The sequence below is a fragment of the Plasmodium fragile genome (genome assembly GCF_000956335.1).
Source record: "Plasmodium fragile strain nilgiri unplaced genomic scaffold supercont1.150, whole genome shotgun sequence".
Lineage (NCBI taxonomy): Eukaryota > Apicomplexa > Aconoidasida > Haemosporida > Plasmodiidae > Plasmodium > Plasmodium fragile.
This window is the reverse complement of record NW_012192730.1, coordinates 1-18,479: the sequence shown is the minus strand read 5'-3', so window position 1 is coordinate 18,479 and position 18,479 is coordinate 1. Positions and strand designations below refer to the sequence as shown.

At 47.0% G+C, this 18,479-nt stretch overlaps 6 protein-coding genes across 6 annotated transcripts; 3 read left to right on the top strand and 3 right to left on the bottom strand.

Moving 5' to 3' along the window:
* Window positions 1-440: 440 nt before the first annotated feature.
* On the bottom strand, window positions 441-795 carry AK88_05526 (uncharacterized protein; the record flags this gene model as incomplete). Its single annotated transcript, XM_012483128.1, has 2 exons — window positions 441-635; window positions 730-795. The coding sequence occupies 2 exons, from the start codon at window positions 793-795 to the stop codon at window positions 441-443; spliced, it is 261 nt and encodes an 86-aa protein (XP_012338551.1).
* A 1,753-nt stretch (window positions 796-2,548) lies between these two features.
* AK88_05525 (uncharacterized protein) lies at window positions 2,549-4,490 on the top strand (the record flags this gene model as incomplete). Its single annotated transcript, XM_012483127.1, has 2 exons — window positions 2,549-3,416; window positions 3,937-4,490. The coding sequence occupies 2 exons, from the start codon at window positions 2,549-2,551 to the stop codon at window positions 4,488-4,490; spliced, it is 1,422 nt and encodes a 473-aa protein (XP_012338550.1).
* Window positions 4,491-5,042: 552 nt separating this feature from the next.
* AK88_05524 (uncharacterized protein) lies at window positions 5,043-5,962 on the bottom strand (the record flags this gene model as incomplete). Its single annotated transcript, XM_012483126.1, has 2 exons — window positions 5,043-5,085; window positions 5,187-5,962. 2 exons carry the CDS (start codon window positions 5,960-5,962, stop codon window positions 5,043-5,045), a joined length of 819 nt encoding a protein of 272 aa, XP_012338549.1.
* A 1,613-nt stretch (window positions 5,963-7,575) lies between these two features.
* On the bottom strand, window positions 7,576-12,290 carry AK88_05523 (uncharacterized protein; the record flags this gene model as incomplete). The annotated part of the gene is made up of 5 exons (XM_012483125.1): window positions 7,576-9,078; window positions 9,250-9,860; window positions 10,240-10,590; window positions 11,107-11,968; window positions 12,213-12,290. The coding sequence occupies 5 exons, from the start codon at window positions 12,288-12,290 to the stop codon at window positions 7,576-7,578; spliced, it is 3,405 nt and encodes a 1,134-aa protein (XP_012338548.1).
* Window positions 12,291-13,779: 1,489 nt separating this feature from the next.
* Window positions 13,780-15,220, top strand: AK88_05522 (uncharacterized protein; the record flags this gene model as incomplete). Its single annotated transcript, XM_012483124.1, has 4 exons — window positions 13,780-13,878; window positions 14,021-14,182; window positions 14,354-14,957; window positions 15,165-15,220. The coding sequence occupies 4 exons, from the start codon at window positions 13,780-13,782 to the stop codon at window positions 15,218-15,220; spliced, it is 921 nt and encodes a 306-aa protein (XP_012338547.1).
* A 1,884-nt stretch (window positions 15,221-17,104) lies between these two features.
* AK88_05521 (uncharacterized protein) lies at window positions 17,105-17,438 on the top strand (the record flags this gene model as incomplete). The annotated part of the gene is made up of 1 exon (XM_012483123.1): window positions 17,105-17,438. A coding segment is annotated over one exon (333 nt), but the record flags the coding sequence as incomplete, so codon positions are not given.
* Window positions 17,439-18,479: the final 1,041 nt, after the last annotated feature.

Here is an 18,479-nt window from a genome sequence, read left to right as displayed (position 1 = left end):
ATGATTATATGCATGTCGTCGTCGTCATTATTTACGGAGTTGTTACCTATACCGTTTTCATCTTGTAATATATGCCCATGAATAATATATGTGAAAAAATATATTATTTACAACGGTCTGTGTATGTATATCTCTATCATTATCATTGTTGACAACATGTGAATGGATTTAATTAAGAATGTAAGGAATATGTATAAAAAATGAAGAATAAACGTAGGATGATTGGATATTCTCGCGAACATGACAGCTCAATGTTTAGGATTTAGCGTGTACGGCCCAAGGGCCAATACTTACGGGTTAGGCTTACGGGTTCTTGCTACAGTGTTGTTGAGGGCCCCGGGTTTAGGATTCTAGGTTTCATTAGGGCTTAAGGTTCAGGATCGTAGGTTGCAGTACGCTTTTATGGTGCAGGATCGTAAGTTGCAGTGCGGTTTTATGGTTTAGGATCCTAGTGTTCGCGGGTTTATGCTTTTGGGATATAGGATTCCGTGTGGTTTAAAGTTCAGTAATATGGATTCCAGGATTCTGTGGTTCTGGAATCCGGATTTATGATTCAGGGAGTCAGGGGTTACGGTTTCGCAGTCCTCAAGTTTAGGAGGTTTAGCATTTAGATGTTTCTTTTTCTTTGTTGTTTTCTGCATGAATAATCGCTCGTCAGTGGTATTCCTGCCTAGTCTTCTTGCCCTGTTGGTTGTTTTACCGCTTGAACATTCTACGCACTACTCTGACCTTGATTTTATTTTTCTTTCCTTTGTTCTTGTGCTCTTGCGCATTCTGCGCTTCCTTCTCTGGCATCCCTCCTATTCTGCTGCCGGGCGCCTCTACGGCTTCTCTCCCACGTCGCCCTCACCTCGTCCTTGTACACTGGATTGTCTCTAAGCAACAGGTCGGTCCGAATGTAAGACGGTGGAGATTGTCTGTCCGAGCAACGCGTCGAGTCACGCGGCCGGGTAAACGGATTGTCCGCGTGCAAGAAGGATTCGACGACGGATTGTCCGAGTGTACGAAGGAGGAGAGATTGTCTCTCCGAGCAAACGCGGACGATTTTAACAACGGGTTCTGCGACGTAGCCGCGTGTAAGGAGGAGGAGAGATTGTCTCTCCGAGCAAGCGTGGCCGAGCAAAGCGGCCGGGTAAACGGGATTGTCCGCGCGTAAGAAGGCGGGAGATTGTCTCTCCGAGTAATGCGTCGACCAAAGCGGCCGATTGTAACAACGATTCGACGAATTAGCCGAGTGTAAGACGGATTCGACGAAGTCGCCGAGTGTAGGAAAGGAGGGAGCGATTGTCTCTCCGAGCAAACGCGTCGACCAAAGCGGCCGGGTAAACGCCCTTATCCGAGTGACGCGGCCACGTGCAACACCGATTCGACGACGTAGCCGAGTGTAAGAAGGAGGAGACATTGTCTCTCCGAGAAAACGCATCGACCCACGCGGCAGCGTGCACGACGGCGGACCATTGTCTCGGAGCACCGTGGTTCGACTAAGTAGCCGCGTGTAAGAAACATTCGACGAAGTAGCCGCGGGAGGGACGGCGACCACGACGGCGGCAGCGACGGCAGCCGCATTGATGTTGTTGTTATTACTGCGGTTTGGTTGTGTACGCACGCAGAGACAGCGCGTGACAGGCGTGTAGTGGAGACCGGTATAGAAAGGGGGGCGGGGGGTGTATATTCATGACGTTGTCCAGTATTGTCCTGGTGTTTCCTTTGTTTTTTTTTTTTTTTTTTCTCGGCTGTTCTTCCTTGTTTTTTCTTCTTCACGGGGGGCCCTTGTGCCTGTGTGGATGAGCGACAGTCTTCTCTATTTTGTGTAGAATATGTTGTTAAGAATTTGTACAGGTATGATGTGTGTCGTGCAATTGTTTCTTTTTTTTTTTTTTATGTCATTTATTTCTATCTTATTTTTGTTGTTCTTTTTACTCGTATTTATTATGGTTCGTTGTGCAACTACGCGTTCTGTATATAAGGAAACGGAGTATACATGTGTATATGTCTATATAGGTTATATGAATTGATGTATATATACCCCCTGTTCAAGTGTAGAATATTGTTGACGTTGCAACCATGTTAATGAGTACTGCATATAGAGGATTATATTGGATACGTAGACAATGTACGTAATGCAGTAGCGCACGATATGCAGAACGCTATACGGATTCTGCCAGGACTGATCTTTTCTATGTTGTTATAATAGGAGAAAAATGGCGACACAGTTAGCGAGTATATTGAAAGAGTATGCCGAGGCTAGGGGACTAACGCAGACTACTGGGGATTTTCACGTAATTTCCTATACATACAGGCCGCGCGCGGCTGTGTGAACACGGCAGTATATATGTGTGTATGAGAGAAACATACTAAAGGGAAGCAGAATGTGGGCACAGTGGGTGCTTCATATGTGCCGGATACGGCAAATTTACATGTAAAAGCGAGGAACGAACAGATATAATTAGATGATTGAAACGGTTTGTGAATAATAGTGTGCGACCACATAGATATATGTGCATTGTGTTAACCGCAGAGTAAGTTATGGGAAGATATGCAAACACAAATGCGGCTTTTTATAAATCAATTGAACGATCCAAATGCAGAGGAACATGCTGCTAACTGCAGTAATGCATACTGGCAGCATCCAAAAGAAGATGGACACACAGACCAACAACCACGGGAGATGACCAGGCGAACAGAAAGAGTTATATGCAGACTCATGACGCAGGGGATATACTTTGCGAACGCGTGGAGTAGTGCAGTAAAGGCTAACATAGAGGGGAACTCCAAGAACGATAAAGAAATTAAGGGCTTAATACGGTGTACAATAGTGGATATATACCAAGACATACTGAGGGAAGACACATGCGAGGGTCACTGGGGTACATACTATGCATGGTACGTCGTGGAACAAATATCGGGAGGGCTGACGGCCAATGGGGGCGAAAATGATTGTACGAGGGGGAAGTACAAGACTATACAATTGAACACTTGGCCCATGAGGAATAAGATGAAGACATGGTTAAAACAGAACAAACAGATGAAGGAGAAACTTGCACAGGAAGAAATAAGCGGTGGGTGTACGGGAAGGCAGGTAAAGACTAGGAAACAACTGCAAGAGGAAGGAGTTATAAAGGAAAACGAGGCTGAAAAAAAGGAAGACGAAAAACTGAAGAGTCAAATGAAGACGCATTTTAGGAAGATTTTGGACACACTGCAGATACAAATGAAGGAGGAGGAGGGGAAATTGAGGGCGTCCCGTGCGCAAGCACGCCCGGATCCTTCTGTGGTCGACGACGAGGAAAAAGAGGGTGACGACATAGAGGAACACATAAAAAACGCAGTAGCCAACGCGAGAGAAAAATTAGGACAGGTAATCGTTATTCCCGCCTCCGCCACACCCGCCACCGGAACAACCCAGCAAACGCCAGGTAAGACCGATGGGAGCCCGCACCAACACGGTCGCATAGCATGCCAAAGGCTGGTACTCCCCAATACGTACCGTACGAATATGGATGGATGCCCCGGCTGGCACGACCGATACGGCCGCATATGGATGCGCAGGCCGCCACCAACAACACACACGCGGCGGCACAGCACCACACTTCGTTGTCGTTCCGCGGCGGCGTCCACCGTAGAATTGCCTAGTGCGCGGGATCGCCGTCGCGAACGGCGACGACAAATAAAAGTTGTACTGCTACCACCTCGGTCCACCGAGTACGCAGTCCACCGAGCCGACCCGACCGTACGCTTGCTGTCGCCTGACCCAGTCCACCGAGTCTTACCTCGACCCACTGCATCGACCCACTGCATCGACCCATTGCATCGACCCACTGCATGGAGCCGGACCCTACCCGGCCACTACCTGACCCCACCGTCCCGGCCCCTTCTTTCTGTACCACTTATGTCCTTTTTTTTTTTATCGTCTTTCTGCCGTTCTCCTTTTTGCAGGCGCTGGAGCCGCGGCGGCCGCCCAGCCGGTGGCGACACCACCAGCGACGACGAAGCCGGTGGTAGAAAGAACAGACGATACGACGTCTGCGACGCATCCAGCCCACGCGTCTGAGACGCCTGAGAACAAGTCGACGGCACGTGGGACGCAGACAGGGCAAGAACTGTTGTCCACCAAGGACCCACAGACGGCAGGAGGAGCAGGGTCATCGGTAGGCAGGAAAGAGGATGACGAACCACCAGCTGGACCACCACCACCTCCACCAAGACCACCACCACCTCCCTCAGGGAAATCAGGCGATGACGCAGCAGGCACCACGCGAGAACAAGGTGACCCGGGTGTTGCAGGACCACCAGGACCAACGGAAAAATCAGGTGAGGATAAATGTAAGCAGAGTCTTGGGAAAACTGCAAACAGTTCCGGTCCTATTGTTATAAGTACCGGATGTACATCCGATGCAGATTTAGGAGGAGGACAAACACTCACAGATGCTATTGCCAACGGTAACGAATTTCGAGAGTACACATACAAAGAACACCTCGAATACAACTAAAAGACAAAAAAAACCCAACACAGCAACAACAATTTCCGGAGAGACAGTGAGAGACACCACGGAGAGAGAGAAACCAAACGTCGAATGAGAATGGCGGGGCAATGAGCGACGGGGGGATCGGCCGCGGCAGGCAGCTGCCGGTAGACACAGACGTACAGAGGTTGACGTCGACAGACGCCGACACACACTGTGTCTGCGTGTGTGTGTTGTGTTGTGTGTGTGTTGTGGCAGAGAGAGAGTCTTTTCCCGGGGTGGCACCCTACCCCCGTCCGTCTCCTGCCCCCGTGCTCCCATCCCCGTCCGTCTCCTGCCTCCACGTCAACGAAGTGTTGCTGTGCTCGACTCAACGAGGGGGTGATGTTGCGCACCGCGCTGTTGGTTGTTCCCGTGTGCGTTGTTGTGGTGGGCGCATGCATATGGTGGCCGTGCGTGTTTGTGGCCATGGCGTTGTTGTGGTGGCATCCATATTCGTACGATTTATATGAGGGCCGCATGAGTATTCGGCCGTATTCGGTCATATTTGTCCGCATTCGTGCTTTCTCCCATCGGTCCTTAGCTGGAGGTTCCTGTGGCGTTGCCGGCGTTTCGGTAACTGCTGTTGTTGCAGGGTGGACGGGTGTGGCGGCGGCTACCCCTTCGGCTGGATTGGAAATGCTGGACGCTAGTCCCGTGGATTCCCCTGGGAGAGACGATGACGCTGGTATGCTTGAATAGTGGTCCTGTTCTTTATCTTCTTCTGAATCTGACAATTCCCCTGTGTCATCTTCCTCAGAGTCACATTCGGGTTCTATTGTGGAACCAGGTCCTTTATCCCCCGAGCCCTTCATTGTTGCCTTAACTTCTTTGCTGATTTGCCTCATAACGCTTTTCATTGCTGCCTTTAATGTGTCCCCTATGTCTTTCTCTACTCCTGCCTTCAGAACATTCAAACTATCTTTTGTTCCGCCTTTCTTTACTTTATCGATGTCTGCAATTGCTCTACTACACTTGGATTTTAGACCTGATCTTGCTATTTTTCCATTCATCCGTGCATTCTGCCGTAGCCACTGCTTAATTTTGTTCCCCATATCCCACTCTGACGCTTTTATGTTTTGAAACACTGCGTGCCCACATTTACCTTTGGTTATTAAACCACTCCCTATCCCGTCTTCCATCTCTTTCATTGTGTACCATGCATAATATAAACCCCAGTCTCCACCACATGATGATTCCTTCAGTATTTCCATATACATATTCACTGTTGCACATCTCACATATTCCGTCAGCTCATCATCATTACTAACCACCATATTCCCACCCCACAGGCGCCACCTGTTGTCATTCATAAAATATAATGCTCCTACCATTAGTCTGCACATAATTCTGTCTGCCGCGCGTGTGACTAGTCTCTCGCGGCCATCAGGATCCGCTGGATGCTTATAATACGCATTCATACAGTTCGAACCCAGGGCCTCCAGGTCCGTAGTTTCCATGTATTGCACAAACTGCTCTAACTCCATTTCTATATCTTCCCACAGTTTTTTCTGCAATTAATAGAACACATATACATATATGCATAGTTTACAACTTGCGCTTCCTCCTTTACACTTAATCCACCTCTGAATACACTCCTATGCACTAGGCGCGCGCGCACTATCATAACAGGGGACTCCGTCCATACTCATTCACATATGGCACGTATCTGCGCTCCATAAACTGCCTCCCCATTATGCATAAGCTAAGTAAGGTGCACTGCGTTTAATATCGTGCCCATCACTCTACGTTACCAGATAAACCTCGTGGCGCATGTCGGCACCCCGCGCCCGCACCCAGGCGGCCAATACGGCGCCTAAGTTCGGTGTTGACATATTAGTATTATTGTATTAGTATGCTCTACTTTGTCCAGTGCCTTGGAAATATTATTATGCTACATATATCACATGTAAACCCATGTAACATGCTCTCCCTTAATATGCTACTATTGTACTACATAATTATTCTTCGTCTACTTCTACACCAATATTTACGTGAACTGCTGGTATCATATGTACTTGTACTGAGTATAGTGCTGCCCTACACTAGTTATAGTTTCGCTAAGGGAGAACTATATCGAGAAAAGACAAAAAAATACAAGCATAGAATAACAAGAAGAGAAAGAAAAAAAAAAAACAAAAACAAGGAAGACAAGAAAAAATAGGAAAAACAGTTCACAACGTCATGAATACACCCGCCTGTCTACACCGGTCTCCACTAAACGCCTTTCACACACTCTGTCTCTCTGTGTGCGTGCACAACCAAAGCGCAGTAACAACAACAACATCAATTTCTTCTGCCGTCGTTGCTGCCTTCCTTCCCGCGGCTACTTCGTCGAATCGTTTACTCGAACGCCGTAATCGAACCGCTTCACTCGGCTGCTGCGTCGAATCCGTCTTACACGTGGCCGCGGTGCTCGACGCGTTTGCGCGGAGAGACAATCCTCCTGCTTCGTACACTCGGCCACGTCGTCGAATCCGTCTTACACTTGGCCGCGTTTGCTCGGAGAGACAATCTCTCCCTCCTTTCTTACACGCGGCTGCGGTTGCTCGAACAGACAATCTCTGCTCCTTCTTACACTCGGCTAATTCGTCGAATCCGTCTTACTCGCACAATGCCGTTTACGCGTCCGCGTTTGCTCGGAGAGACAATGTGTACCTTCTTACACTCGGCTACAATGCGGTTTACGCGGCCGCGGTGGTCGACGCGTGTGCTCGGCGAGACAAGCTCTCCTTATACTCGAATGCGTATGCGCATTCTATATTTGTTCTGCACTATACCCTGCGAAGGCACTTGCTCAGCGTTTAATAATTAATGTCCCATAAAGGAGAATACTACCCCTTCATATTATTCATGTAAAGCTACATTTTATATGCATTTGACCTGTACCATCGTGTCCCCATGGTCATGTTAAAAGAAGTGGACTACACAGACAAAGAACAAAACAAGGCAAAAGTAAGCACAAGTAAGCAGAACAGAGCAGAAAAAAAAAAGAACGTATGCAATAGTGCAAACAAGAAATATATTATGTATAGCACATAATGAAGTAAAAGTGGTGTACGATTAGCATGCGTTAGTTCGCATGCATATGCGCCGTCATCCGAATGTTAACACTGTTGCAATAGAGCATCCACATATAACCCTTCTCGTGCATACCACTCTCGAATTCGCATTCGTGGATTACCGACGCGAGCAGGAGCATGCATAATTTGGCGGGTACGCGTTTTTTCATATGCGGTGGCTGATGCAGTGGTTGCGACAGCGGTAAATCTCTCACTCGTAGCACATCTTCTGCTGCCATGACATTTTCCACTTCTAAGTCTTTGTCCACTCCAGGTACTTCGCCTGTTTGCGATTCTATCTCCTCCTCTACAGTATGCAACAAATGTTGGAACCACTCCTCTTCCTTGTATGTACTCATTTGCCGATGTTGTTGCGCTATCCACTGTCTCCACAATTCCAGTTTCTGCATCTCTACGGATGGGATGTTGGCGTGCTGACCGAGTTCACGCTGCCCGGATACTACGTTGTCCTCGTCTGTCGCATGTTGTTGATAATATTGTTTCCAATCCGATTTGAAAGCATTAAACCACGTTTGCCCCGTGCACTCCCGCAGAATATGTTTGTTGCGGTCAATCCAGTTAATCCATTGAGTGCACGTCGAGATGGCGGCTCTGGGGTCGCAAGGGCGATGCTGTGCCTGTTCTAACGGTGCAGTGTGCATACAACTCCATGGATCGGGGTCATTCGGTGCACAAGGGTCCATTTCTAACGGTATAGTTTCCATACAACGCCATCGGTCATCTTCGTTAGGTGGAGAACGGTCCGTTGCTAACTGTATGGTTTTCATACAACTCCATGGATCGGTGTCGTGTTCATTCGGTGCACAAGGGTTCGTTGCTAACTGTATGTTTTCCATACGACTCCATGGATCGGGGCCCTCTTCGTTAGGTGGAGAAGTGTGCGTTTCTAACGGTATAGTTTCCATACAACTCCATGGATCGGGGTCGTGTTCATTCGGTGCACAAGGGTCCGTTGCTAACTGTATAGTTTCCATACAACGCCATCGGTCATCTTCGTTAGAAGCAGCAGGGTCCGTTGCTAACTGTATAGTTTCCATACAACTCCATGGATCGGGGTCATGTGGTGGACAAGTGTCCGTTTGTTCGGAGTCAGTGGGTGGGTCCAGGGTGGATGCAACATTGTTCCGTGACAAAGCCTGGTTTGTGATAGGAGCATCCAAGGAACTACTATGTCCGTGGTTGCCCCCCATGAACTCTTCAACGAGTATCTTCAAATAGTCGTCTTGCACCGTATCCCATTCCGCCACTTCACATTCGTGGAGCACCTCTAAATGTAGCTCGATGATCGTGCGCTTATGCACGCGAGGTTGACGTCGTCGTCGTGCGGCAGGCAATCTGCCGGGCCGCCTATCCCTAACCAAGGTGTACCCGTAATCGGGTGGCGGTAGGTCGCCGCGTTGTAGATGCTGCAATATTTCTTCGTCGAGTGGAGGTGACGGAACGTCACGAACGGTGCGAAACGTTCGTCGTCCTTTGGCGAGGTACGCAAAGTACTAAGCAGAAAAAGGGGGGTAAAGAGCAGGGTGAGGACGGTAGGATAAAAGGAATGAACACGGGTGTAGGAGTATATTGATTAGAACGATCATATATTGCAGCCCGTCGGGATGTTCTGAGGTATAAACATCCTGCACATGCGACATTCGCGGAATGCTGTATATACTTACCTTCCAGAGGAAGAACGCAATGACGCCAATACCAACCACCGCTGGAATGATCGCGGGGGTGTACGGGATGAGATCCTTGGGGTCGAAGGGTGTGGGGGAAGGGAGAGTGGGTGGAACTTGGTTGTTCCGTGGGCCCTGGCCACCGGAAGGATGGGAAGCACCGGCGCCAGGACCCCCAGTGGAGCCAGTACCAGATGAACTTGGGCCTTGGTGACCAGTGGAGCCAGTACCAGAGGAACCGCCTGCGTCAGGCTGACCGGTGCCACTACTACCCGATTGATTTGGGTTCGGGTTCGGTTTTGGTTTGGGTGGATTGAGCGGAGGCGGGGCATCGTTACTCGCCGTGCCACTGCCGAGTGCCCCCGCGGCACCGTCAGGGCCATTATCAGGTTTATGAGCCCCGGGAGCTGGAGGTTCCGCTGAGGTGCTGTCCTGTGTAGGTGGCTGTCCTGTAATAGGGGGCTCAGTGGTTTCAGGAACTTTCTGCTCAGGGGGAGTTTCCGCCCCGGCGCCCGGATCTGTTGGTTGCGCTGGTGCTGCCGCTGCTGGTGCCTGTTCTGAAACTGGTTCTTTTGAGTCTTTACTTGTCGTCTTCTCCGAAGGATCAGGACCTATAAGTTCAAGTAGGAGGCAGAGAATGGAGAATATGGAAGAAACTGAAGTTTTGCGCGATGGTCCTGGGTGACCCCGCCGACCACGGGGAATGGCGTCGGGGCAGGGTGGCACCCCGGGAAAAGACTCTGTCTCTCGCACCACACACAACACAACACACACAACAGTGTGTGTGCGGCGACATCTGTCGACGTCTAGATAGCGCGGCCGACCCATCGCTCTAAATCCCGCTGCCGCGCGTCATTTTCATTCGACGTTTGGTTTCTCGCTCTCCGTGGTGTCTCGCGCTCTGGCTCTCCGGAAATTGTTGTTTTTTGTTTGTTCCGTCTAATGTTACTTCCGGTGTGTATTTGCACTATGGTGCATAGGAATTGATACCTGGCGCTGGATCAGGGAGATTTTGAGGTATACTAGAGGGATCTCCCAACGCGGAATTTGGAGTGCACGCAAAGCTTAAGGTAACACCGGATCCGTTTTTATTCGTACTGGTGGAACTCTCTGTGCACTTACCTGCTTGGTCTGCATCCTTCCCTCCCTGGATGCCCTCAGAAGTCGTCTCCTGAGGCGGCGGCGCTGGTGGTGGGGGTTGTGGTACGGGTCCTGGTGCCTGTGCTCCTGTATCACCCTTCGGTGCCTGTGGTTGCGGTGACCCGGCTCTTGCTGCCCCTGTTGCCTCCAGTCCCGCGGATCCTTGATTACTGTCCTCCTTCTTCGATGTGTTGTCCTCGGCTGCAATGAACAAGAGTAAGGGTAGATGATAAAAAAAAAAAATAGCACACAAGTGGTACAGAAAGAAGGGGGCCGGGACGGTGCGGTCAGGTAGCGGCCGGGTAGGGTCCGGCTCGATGCAGTGGGTCGATGCATTGGCCGAGGTGCACTGGGGTAGGGTCGTCGTGGATGGTAGCAGTACAACTTGTATGTGTCGACGTCATCTCCCGGCCGCGGCCGCCACCACTACCATCGCTACACGCTCATCGCCGATGCCGTCGTGGCCGCCGCACACCACGTCTACACTTCGTCGTCGCCACCGCTGCCGTCGTGGCCGCTGTGCTCAACGCCAACGAAGTCGTTTGCTGTGCTGTGCCCCCCACGTGTGCGTGTGTTGTGGCCGTCGCGTTTTGGTCGTCCATCCATATTCGTAGGGTGCGTATGCGATCCGTATGTTCGAATTCGTACGGGCCGTAATCATGCCGCCCCTGTGTGTATAGGGCTGCTTATTCGTATGCGCACTATGGATATTCTTACCAGCCGGTCCTGATGTTGCTGGCTGAGTATCTGCTGGGTGTGCAGGGGCGAGTATGGAGGTAGGTTTTTCCGCTGATGGGCCTTTTGGTGCTGCCGGTTCAGTCATGGGTCGAATAGTCTGAACATCCTTAACTGGTGAAGTGCTACTGTTCGCGCTCTCCACAACTTCTTGCTGTGCTCGTTGTAATATACTGTGCATCCCTGCTTTCAATGTGTTGAGTGCACTTGACTCCCCCTCTCTTAGTGCGCTCGCAGCGTCGTCCTGGCCGTCGGCATCTTTTCTGGTACTGCTCGCCGGCGCACTCTTTTTACAACTTTCAGTCATTTCCTCCCCTTTTATCTTGCTCATTAAATCGTCATTGGCGCGTAACCAGTTCTTAATGTGGTCACTCAGTGTCCATTGTCCTCTTCTTATATCGTCAGTCTCTCCCATTCTACAGTCTTCCGCGGCAATTAAGTCCTGCATTCCTCCGTTCCCCCTCATTTGATCCACCGAGTACCATGCATAATAAATACCCCACTTCCGTCCGCATGCTGACTCTGTTAATATGGTCCCAAACATGTTTACTATTGCACAGCGCATGTATTGCCTCATTTTCTTATTATTCTCTGTTTCACCCTCATCCTTAAGCGTACTTTGACTTCCCTTGCTCATTAATAAGATTGCTGTTGTCATTAATTTACATGTAATTCTGTCACCCACCGTCTGGTTTACGCGGGGTTGCAAGCTATCGTCATCTTCCCAATGGTGCCAACCATAATTATTACAGTTTGTACCCCATGCCTCCATAAGTGAGTCCATGTCTTCCATATGTTTAATAAACTCTCCGAGCATGTCCCCTATGTCCTTCTCTAGAGCTGCCTGAAATGTATAATATGCAAACGTACTCTGTAGCTGCGTTCATGTGCATTCATTCGCTCATCGCATTGACACATTCACATAGCACAACTCATCTCACGCCCTTTACTCTGTTCTAAATGTCCGCATTCAATGTTACCAGTACATATGCAGTAACACACTTCTACGCACATTTACACGTGGCACCAACATATATGAGCGCGTGTACTCCTATACACGGTCTGTTGTGTCGTTCATAATTAATTACCTGATATGCGTCATCATCGCCGTATAAGTCCCTATCCTTTACGCATTGTGCCAATATCTTCCCTAACGGTGGCGCCATTGTTCTGTTATTATAACAACATGTAAAAGATCGTTCCTTGTAGAATGCGTTTAGCGTTCTGCATATCTGGCACTATTGCATTACTAACAATGTCTACGTATCCAATGTACTGCTGTATATCCAGTACACAATAACATTGTACGGACAGGATTTCAAACATACACGTTAAAAGGGGAGATGTATGCCTTAATTCATATAACGTATACGTACATATGTACTCCTTATCCTTATATACAGAACGCGGAGCAGCACAACGAAAAATAATAAATACGAGTAAAAAGAACAACAAAAATAAGTTAGAAATAAATTATATTTAAAAAAAAAAAAGAAACAATTTCACGACACACATCTGACCTCTACAAATGCATAACAAGTTGCTGTACACAAAATAGATAAGACGCTTTGTGTCTCGTGCACACATGAACAATGTGTCCGACGCAAGGAATAAGAAAAAAGGGAAAAATGGAATAAAAAACAATAAACCAAAATAAAAAAAGAGCACAAAGAAAAGAAAAAATATAAAAAACACTACACACAATGTGTCATGAATACCCCCTCCCCCCTTTCTACACCCGTTCTCCACTAAACGCCTTTCACACACGTTGTCTCTGTGTGCGTACACCAAACCCCGTGTACACTAAACCGCAGTATAACAACAACATCAAATTCTTCTTCGGTCGTACAGTCGGTTGCCTCGTCCGCGTAAACATTGTGCGCGCGTGTAAGAAGGAGGAGATTGTCGCCGACCAAACGCGGCCGCGTAAACCGCATTGTAGCCGAGTGTACCCACGATTCGACGACGGATTGTCCGAGTGTAAGAACGGAGGAGGATTGTCTCTCCGAGCACACGTGGCCGGATACACGGGATTGTCGACGGAGTGGCCGAGTGAAGCGATTCGACGCAGTAGCCGAGTACGGATCCAGAGAGGGAGCAGAGAGCGCGGGTGCGGGGAGCGAAGGAACACACATATTATGTGGGAGGGCAGACAGCGGGAGAGGAGAAGGAACACACATATTATGTGGGGGCGCACGAACGACCGGAGCAAGGCCACAACGACGGAAGAAGAATTTGATGTTGTGACTATGTTGTTGTTCGTTTTAGGTGTACGCGCACAGAGAGACAGTGTGTGTGCCAGGCGTTTAGTGGAGAACGGTGTAGAAAGGCGGGAGCGGGCGTTATTCATGACGCGTTGTGTGTACGGTAGTGTAGTAGTACTTTTTTCTATTTTTTCCTGTCCTTTTTTTTTTTGTTCTTTTTTTTTTTTTTTCTATATATTTGTTTCTTTATTTTCTTGTTTTGTCCTGTTTCCCAATCTTGCATGAAACATACAGGGCCTCTACAGCGTTTAGTTCACGCATATGTTATATTCATGTGAACACAGCCACTACTGTGACGAGCCAAGGGCAGTTGTGGACACATGTAGGAACCATGAGGCAGTGCCATATGTGCAACAACACTTGAATACACAGTTACAGCAATAGAAGCAAAATGGCCGCGGCCTTAGGGAACCTATTGGTGGATTATATTCAGAAAAGGCGAATAAGGGCCGATGTGCAACAGGGAGATACTGGGAAGGGCAGTTTCAGCGTAAGTTAATTACACTAAGGGCAGCATGGGAGCGAACTGTAGATTTACATACATTTACAGTAGCGGAATATAGGCGTTGACGTGATCATGCAACACGCAGAATTATGTATACACCTACGTATTTTTTACGTGTTTGTTGTAGGAAATATTCTGGGGGGACGTTAAAACAGTATATGACGCGTTATTGGATGCAATGGAGGCACGCAGGGATGATATAGAGCCCTTGTGCTCATCTAGCGAGCTGCCTGAGCACATGTTTACACTCGGCACGGAGGCTTCATCCTTATGCGAGGACATCATGAAGGTACATTTTTTTATCCATGGTATTCGACCACACCACGGCACGCATTCGGCTGCAACTCAGCCTGAGGACCCGATACACCCATTCATGAGGTGCATGGTAGGATACGTAATTTTAGCCACACAATTTGCACCACGCTGTCAATTCAACACCTTGGTGCCCTATGCACGCGAGGCCGCACAGGGTATCATGCCCCTGGCCAACGTGGACACCAGTAATAGTGCATGCAACGGATTGGATTTCGATACACTACAAATAGGGCACAAATTGGTAGGAGCAACCATTAAGGCATGGATACACAATGACAGTACTCGGTGGCACGAAATCATGGCCGATTATGTGCACGACTCTTGTGCCAAGGACACATCAATTGCGGCAGAAACACGCAGCACGCAGGATACACACGCAGAGAAAGAGCCACAGGGTGCACAAGGGCCAATTAGTCTGCACGATTTAAACCAGTTGGCCGCTAGTAAAGATCAATTATCCAAGCACGACGCGACAACAGTGTTGAACCAGATACAGGGACTGCCTGATACGGATACTATCATGAACAAGTTGAAACACGCAATTGCAGCAGTGGAATCGGAGACAAACAAAACTGTGAGGCCAGGAGACAGCACACGATCCCCAGGCACACAGACAACATCATCATCATCCGGATCATCATCATCAACAGCAACATCACCGGGCAGGTCCGAAACGGGTAATACAGACACTGCACTTGGCAGCGCCAAACCAGCACATAATGCGGCGGCAACACCGCAGGCACCGACAGGTAAGGACCGATGGCAGAAAGCACCAATACGGCACGCACACCAACACGGCTCGACACGGCCGGCCCGCATGACCCGTACGCCTCGATACTTCCGCATATGGATGCCACCACAAACACAACGGCCACCACGCACACGCGGGGGAACAGCAGCACCCCTTCGTTGACGTCGAACGGCCAGGACGGCACCTCGCCCTTCGTTGAGCCGAGCGAGCATCGTTCAAGACGGCAGCGGTAGGGGCGACGAGGCACCGGAGACGAGATGACGGATGCGGCAGAAGGGACGAGATCACGGATCGGCGAGCAGGGACGGGGTCACGGCGACGAGGGCCGAGATGACGGCGACAACAAATAAAAGTTGTACTGCTACCATCCCATCTAGCCAAGTCGACCGAGTTCACCTCACCGTACGCTTGCGGTCGCCTGACCCAGTCCACCGAGTCCACCTCGACCCACTGCATCCAGCCGCACCCCCACCCTGCCGGATGCGTTCCCTTTGGATATCTATGTTCAATTACGTACTAATTTCTTCCCCAACATGCATAAACCCGGTAGCCCATACAATGTTGATGTAGGCATAATCCTCCCCTGCATGTATATTCCTTCAATTAGAGGTATTAGAATACTACGGTACCCATGGGAACATTTACGTTTCTACAATACACATCATTATATTCCATGCTCCACCGCGGGGCACGCGTACGACCTGATTATTTGTTGATGTAGTGCACAATGATATACACGCCCCCAGCCCGCTATATTATGCCGCAAGGAAGCATCAAAAGGGCCTTCCACAAAACTTCCTTTAAATCCGTAACAAAATGCTCACACGCCCAATTTTTTTTTTGTTGTATTTAGCACGCTGTATCTGTATGTTTCACCATACTACTGTTATTTGTGTACTGTTATATACATCTTAAATCATATTTTTCATTTACATTATATGATAACATGTTATAAACTAGGAATAATACAAGATACATCACGTGCACAGGAGAAAATACAAACTTAGAAAGTGTTTCATTTTAAACAGAACGACAAAACAGGAAGATTTGTCGGCAACAGGTAAGAATAGATCCTACATTCCCCCCTTTTTTTTGCCTACACGTATATATCAAACAAGGGGCAAATAGTCACACAATTTCATATAAAAATAGGTAAAAAAGTGAACATAGGAATAAAATAACAAGCCCGCAACTTCTGTATGTAAGAACAAAAGAAAAAACAAACGGGGTAAAACGGTGCATACATGCAAAAAAGGGAAAAAAAAAAAACAAAACTGTACGTCGCCTCATATAAGAGCCATATGTATAGGGACCAAAAGGGGAACAACGGAAAACAAAAGACTAAAAAAAAAGAAAAGACAGAAGAAGTATAATCCTATAAATTTGCGCATATATTAAAAAAAAAAAAGATAGAAACAAAAATAATTATAATAAAAAATATATGTTACAACAAACTAAAAAATAATTGAATAGTGCGCAAATTATTTGGGAAAAAAAAGAAAAAAAAGGAAAAAAAATGTAGTCACGCAAATCATACACATGTAACATAAAAAAGAAAAAAAGCAGAGCAATCGAATCATTTTTGCGCATCGTAAACAAGGAAAAAAAGACAAAAAAATAAGAAGGAATCATACATGTATATAGGAACACGAAACAATCGTATAATCCTGGAATGCACCAGCAAAAGAATAGCCACGTGGTGTCAACACAAATACATATAACAATAATCATATAATCCCCTTCTTTATAAGTAGAAAGAAATATAGTTCTTATGAATCTACTTTACTCTGAAACAAAAAGGAAGCAAAAAAAGGAACAGAAGGATGTTGCTTGTGAAACTCTCTGTACTTATGCTAGTCCTATACTATTCACAACTTGCTGACTGTGTATGATACCAACAACTATATTTTGGGGGAGTTACCATATTTATTGCAATAATATCTTAATGCCTTCATAACAACTATAAACCTGCATGTAATTTTTTTTTACTCTCTACATCCTTGTATATTACACCATAACAAACCCATGTATTCCCGTTGTTGTTTTTGTTAGGCGAGTACACTGGGCTCATCCTGTAGTAAGGGAAACAGCCAGTATGGTAACTGGAATGGACGTGTTAGCGCACCATTCACTGGTATAACTAATATGGAAACCCGAGTACGGTATACAATCTTCGATGATCTCACTTCAAGTTCATCTCAGAATACGTTGATGCATGACAAGTCTGAGAAATGTGATTCCATGTTTGAATTAACAAAGCCCCAATATACTAAAAATAAAGATCAAAAGAAGAATATGCGAACCAGGCTCGTACGATGTTTGAGGAAATTAGCACGTTTTAGGATGAAAAGGGACACATGGATAGCCTTGGCATTGATCAAGTTGGTTGGCTGTATATTCATTGTTGGCCTTGTTGGCGCAAGTATGGCTACGTCAAAATATATGTACGTCAAAGCTAAGGCTGATCATAAGGTTGATTGTACTATTAATTATATACCTGGCACTCCACTGCATGCAACTTTTCCAGTTTGTTCGGCTGTGGCACTGTCATCTACCCCTCAAACCGTCGGCAATCTCGTAGTAGTAGTAGTTCTTATGGTAATTGCTGTAATCATACAATTTACGTATGTTTACATCATATGGAGAATGAACCACCCGCGGAAAACGAAGAAATATATTAAATATAATTTGAGAATACCGGACTGTCTGAACAACGAAGCGAAAACATAGAAGATAAACGGACATTTAGAGTAACGCACTTATTCCTTCTTAGTGCGCGCTGTTCATGTTTTATTAGGCTTACATATATGTATTGGGGTTCCTTTTTTTATAATTTGTTGTATTATATTTCTCATAATGATCTATTTATATTATTGTATTTTATGTTACAATATATTTTGAATAATGATACTATTCGTTCTTTTTTTTAGTATAAATGGGGTGTGCTTATTTGTTTAGGTTCATGGTCAACTATTTGATGCATATTATGGGTAGAAGACCTATTTGAAGGAGCAGGGAAATAAATCCTTCTCTATTCTATATATGTGTATTCATACTGCTTTTACATTCTATATGTGCAATATGTGTGTCATTTCTACCTATCGTCACCTCGTACAACGAGTATTTTTATAGAACAGCACACTGTTCTTGTATTTTTTTTTACTCCATAAGAACATAATGTCACCGACGCTGCTTAGCGTAAAGCATCAAAAGAAGATGTTTAATGTATTGTTTTGGTGCATATAAAATACACAAAAAGGGGTTTGTCCGTGTTTTTATTACATTTTCAGTATCCCCTGTATGAACAATTGTTACATGCGAGAGGATGACATGAAATATGTGGTGCGCTCGAATGACATTCCTACAGATTATTGCAATTTCTGACATTTATATAGGATACAGTGGAAATATGTGCCAGCCTACAGAGTCTTGATTTTAAATGGAGCTCAATGGACAATGTACTGTTTGTGCTTAGGTTGTATAGAAAATGGCAACAATATGTAGACATGTGAGTGGCAAT